The following is a 4,010-nucleotide window of genomic DNA, read 5'->3' as shown; positions in this document are numbered from 1 at the left end:
TTGCATACTGAGGCAAGAAGAGGGCATCAGATCCTCTGGAATTGGAGTTATAGATGGTTGTGAGCCACCATGTGGGTGTTGAGAACTGAGCCCAGGTCCTAGGCAAGTTATCCAGTGCCTTTAAATACTGAGCCATCTCTCCAGTGCCTCTGCAGAGCCGCTCTGTAGAACTTTTTCCTTTTGTCTCCTCGCAGAAACAGGATTTATGTAGCTTGGGCTGAACTTGAACAAGCTGTATAGCCAGGAGTGACATTGAATTCGGGCCCCTCCTGTCTCTACTTCCTGCATCGCTGGCATTACAGAAAGGCACAGCATCTGGTGAATCGTCGGTTTTTAGTCAGAAGTAAATAAATCAGTAAATAAGACATTAGTCAGTTTTCCATTATTGTAACAAAATGCATGAAGTAATCACCTTACAAGAGGAGAGACTGGGCTGGAGAGGTGGCTCAGTGGTTAGGAGCACGGGCTCCTCTTGCAGAGGACCAGGGCTGGTTCCAAGCACCTACATAGCTCATAATCATGTGCAACCCCACCCTCACAGGATCCAGTGTCCTTTTCTGGTTTCTTGGAGGAACTGCATGAACACAGTACACATATGCATTCACAGGTATTTTACTCATACATATGAAGTAAAACTAAAAATTTAAAAGAAAGCATACTGGTTTTTTTTCTTCAAAATATTGTGGGTAAAGTGGGCATGGTGGCACATAGCTGTAGTCTCAGCTCCCAAGATGTTCAGGAGGGAGAAGTTCATGGAGTATGATTTTGAGATCAGCCTGGACAGCACTGGAAGTGTTGGGGTCCAGGAATTGCCTTAGAAAAAGATCTCAGTCAGAGAAGGGATAGTTTGTTGAACTGTAATATCCAAAATAAATTCAAGACTACCCAGTACCTTCCCCCTTCAAAAGGACTTTTGAAACTGTACTAACAGGACAAGTACAGAGTCAGATAAAAAGCTGGCTGACTAAACAAATACAGAAACATAGTTTTAACGGTCAAAATAACTAACAATTCCTCTGCCCTGCCTCACACTAAAAACCTCAAGGACAGACAAAATGAGAGTCACCCTATACAAAGCAACCCATGTCTAAAAAATGGATTTCCTTAGAAACTTATTCTGTTCCCATTGGTTGGGGTATTCATCTGTGGCAGGGGACTTGCCTTGTCTAATATTCATGTCTTAGCTTGCCTACCAGGATGTAAGTTACCAACATACATGTCTCTTTCTGCCAAGTAGGATGTCAGTTCCCAGGGAGGTCTTGGGAACTTAAACTTTACTTAACCACTACTCAAAATGTAAGTCTTACTCCAAATAGTTTCTTATATTGGCGCAGGTGTCTGTCCTATGTTGGGGTCCTTCCCAGGGGCAGCTTATACCATCAAAACTTATACACAGTTGCAGGAGGTTCTGTTGTGTGGTTGGTTTGGGTCCAAGCTCATTGTGGGTAATTACACAAAACAGTTCTACTGACTTCTATCATGACTGGTTTCCAAAGGCACAGAACATAGCAGAATACATAACCAATGTTATCATTAGAAAGTTTCCTAGTAACAGCAGAAACATATGAGAAAGTTTCCTTATAATGGCAGGCTGTCCAGGACAAGTTACCTAGGCCTTAACATTCCATCTAGGCCATAATATTTTACCTAGGTCCTACCAGTGAGAACCTGTCTCAAATGATTAGTGACTGAACTTAGAGACATAAATTCTCAATATTCTTCCCTTCCAGAAGATTGAATAAGAAGGGAATGCATTTAAACAATGTTAAAAACAAAAACTATGGCTTTCTTCCTATTGTACATCTAAGACAAAATATAGAATAGTATTTTAACTATGTATATGTGTATGGATGCATATGTGCACATGTTTGAAGGCTGAAGCTGGAGTTAGAGGGAGTTGTGAGCCATACGACATGGGTGATAGAAATCAAATGATGTTTGAACTTTGCAAGCACAGTTCATACTCATCTATCTATCTATCTATCTATCTATCTATCTATCTATCTATCTATCTATCTATCTATCTATCATCTATCTATCTATCTATCTATCTATCTATNATCTATCTATCTATCTATCTATCTATCTATCTATCTATCATCTATCTATCTATCTATCTATCTATCTATCTATCTATCTATCTATCATCTATCTATCATCTATCTATCATCTATCTATCATCTATCTATCTATCTATCTATCTATCTATCTATCTATCTATCTATCTATCTATCTATCTATCTATCTATCTAGTTATTTTGAGAAAGGTTTTTCTGTGAAGTGCTGGCTGTCCTGGAATTCACTCTGTAGACCATGCTGGCCTCAAACTCAGAGACCCACTTGTCTCTGCCTTCTTAGTGCTGGGATTAAAGGCGAGCACCACCACTGCCTTTCTAACAGTCTATACTCTTAACTGGGGACCAATCCTCAAACCCGTCATTGTCAGCTTTAATCCTGAGCCTCAGAAGGAGGAATGTATACTTTAGGGCAGCCTGGGCCACACAGTCAAACTATGTTGAAAACACAACAAAATACCATAACATTGATGGGATTACAGAAAAGAGAGTTTATTCTATACATGGTCAGCATCTGTGATTTTAATATGAGAATCATAGTGGTCATCAAGAAATGGTCAGATACATTTTTTTAAAACACTATACCCTGAATTCTGACCCAGTGAATGCTGGGTTCAGCTGTCTTCTCCCATCTCTTTCTTGATCCAGTCAACATAATTCAGTAACTTGGTGTAGAAGCCATATCCCTCACCACACCCAATGCCCCAGGATACGATGCCCGTAGCCACCCAGATATCACGATTTCGGTCCCTGACTGCAAAAACACTCCCACTGTCTCCCTGGCAGGCATCTTGCTGTATACTTGGATCCCCAGAACAGAACATGTTTTGAGAAAATACATTATTTTCCTTTTTTGTCCGGAGCCATCTCTGGCATGCCTCTCTGTCAGCTACAGGCAGTCGGACAAACCTGAGATCGTTAGCTATCTTATCTTCTGTTATCCCAAATCCGCTGACATATCCCATGAGGCCTTTGTCATAGAAGGTCTCATTGTCTGGGAGACAGATGGGGAGGAGTTCGGGGCCCAGTGTGACACTGTTTTCCAGCTCCAGTAGAGCAATATCTCCTTCAAAATTGTTAGGTTCATCTTGGCGGTAGTCTGGGTGTATGATGACCCTACGGACAGGGTGATGTCCCAGGTCTTTGATCTGTTGCACGTTTGTGTGGCCCAGGTAAACAGGCGTTCTTGGGTTGGCATCGTTGTCGTTTTCTTTGTTGTGTTCCTTGGGATAGATGGTGTGGGCTGCTGTGAGGATCCAGCGGTCTCCAAGCAGGGCCCCACCCCCTCGCCCATGGATATTGGTGAAGGCCTGCCAGGGGAAGTTGCCGGGACTGGCTTTCTGCCCCTTGATGATGCGCTGCTTCTGTGTTACAGGGTTGACAGGTTTCCCACACACTGCAGAGAGACAGGATGAGAATATGTCAGCTGTAGGCTCCTGCCCCTTCTTCCCTCTTTTGTTCAGTGGCCCCCCCACCCCCACCCCTCCCTCCACAGCAGCTCTCTTCTCTCCTCCCCTTCCCCTCCCCTCCTCTGCCTATACCTCTCTGTCTCTCTCTTCATCTTCCTGTTCCCATAGTCCCTTCTTCGGCCCATTCTTGGCTAACTCTCTCTGTTCTTACTAATTCCTTCTGGGAATTTCTCTTGACTTCACTCTCTGATTCCTTGTCCGTGTGAGCACTAGACCATCAGGACTAGTTTAGATTCTCTGTACCTCTCTCTTTTTTCCTGGCACACTCTCTCTCACTCCTTTTCCTTACTTCTCACCAGGTGTTTCCCTTGGAGCTAAAGCATCGCCTTACTTGATCTCTGTACCATGCTCTTTCCCACGATACTGTAAACGACATCTGGCTCACCCACCTGGCAGACACCGGGGCATTTTCTCTCCTTCCTCTTCATTCTTCCAAATGCCTTGGGCTGTGCAGGTATATATCCCT

General features: G+C 43.4%; 1 protein-coding gene across 1 annotated transcript in view; it reads right to left on the bottom strand.

Annotated features, from left to right (window-relative positions):
* Positions 1-2,542: 2,542 nt before the first annotated feature.
* Positions 2,543-4,010, bottom strand: part of C1r (complement C1r) — a 10,691-nt gene continuing 9,223 nt past the window's right edge. The window contains exons 10-11 of the mRNA XM_021190813.1: positions 3,934-4,008; positions 2,543-3,471 (exon numbers count right to left, since the gene is read on the bottom strand). Coding sequence (XP_021046472.1) covers positions 2,690-3,471; positions 3,934-4,008 — 857 coding nt within the window. The 3' untranslated portion in view covers positions 2,543-2,689. The remainder of the gene's footprint in view (positions 3,472-3,933; positions 4,009-4,010) is intronic.

This window comes from Mus pahari, chromosome 2 (assembly GCF_900095145.1).
Source record: "Mus pahari chromosome 2, PAHARI_EIJ_v1.1, whole genome shotgun sequence".
NCBI classification, from domain to species: domain Eukaryota; kingdom Metazoa; phylum Chordata; class Mammalia; order Rodentia; family Muridae; genus Mus; species Mus pahari.
The sequence above is the reverse complement of the archived record's forward strand: the minus strand, read 5'-3'. Positions and strand labels throughout refer to the sequence as shown.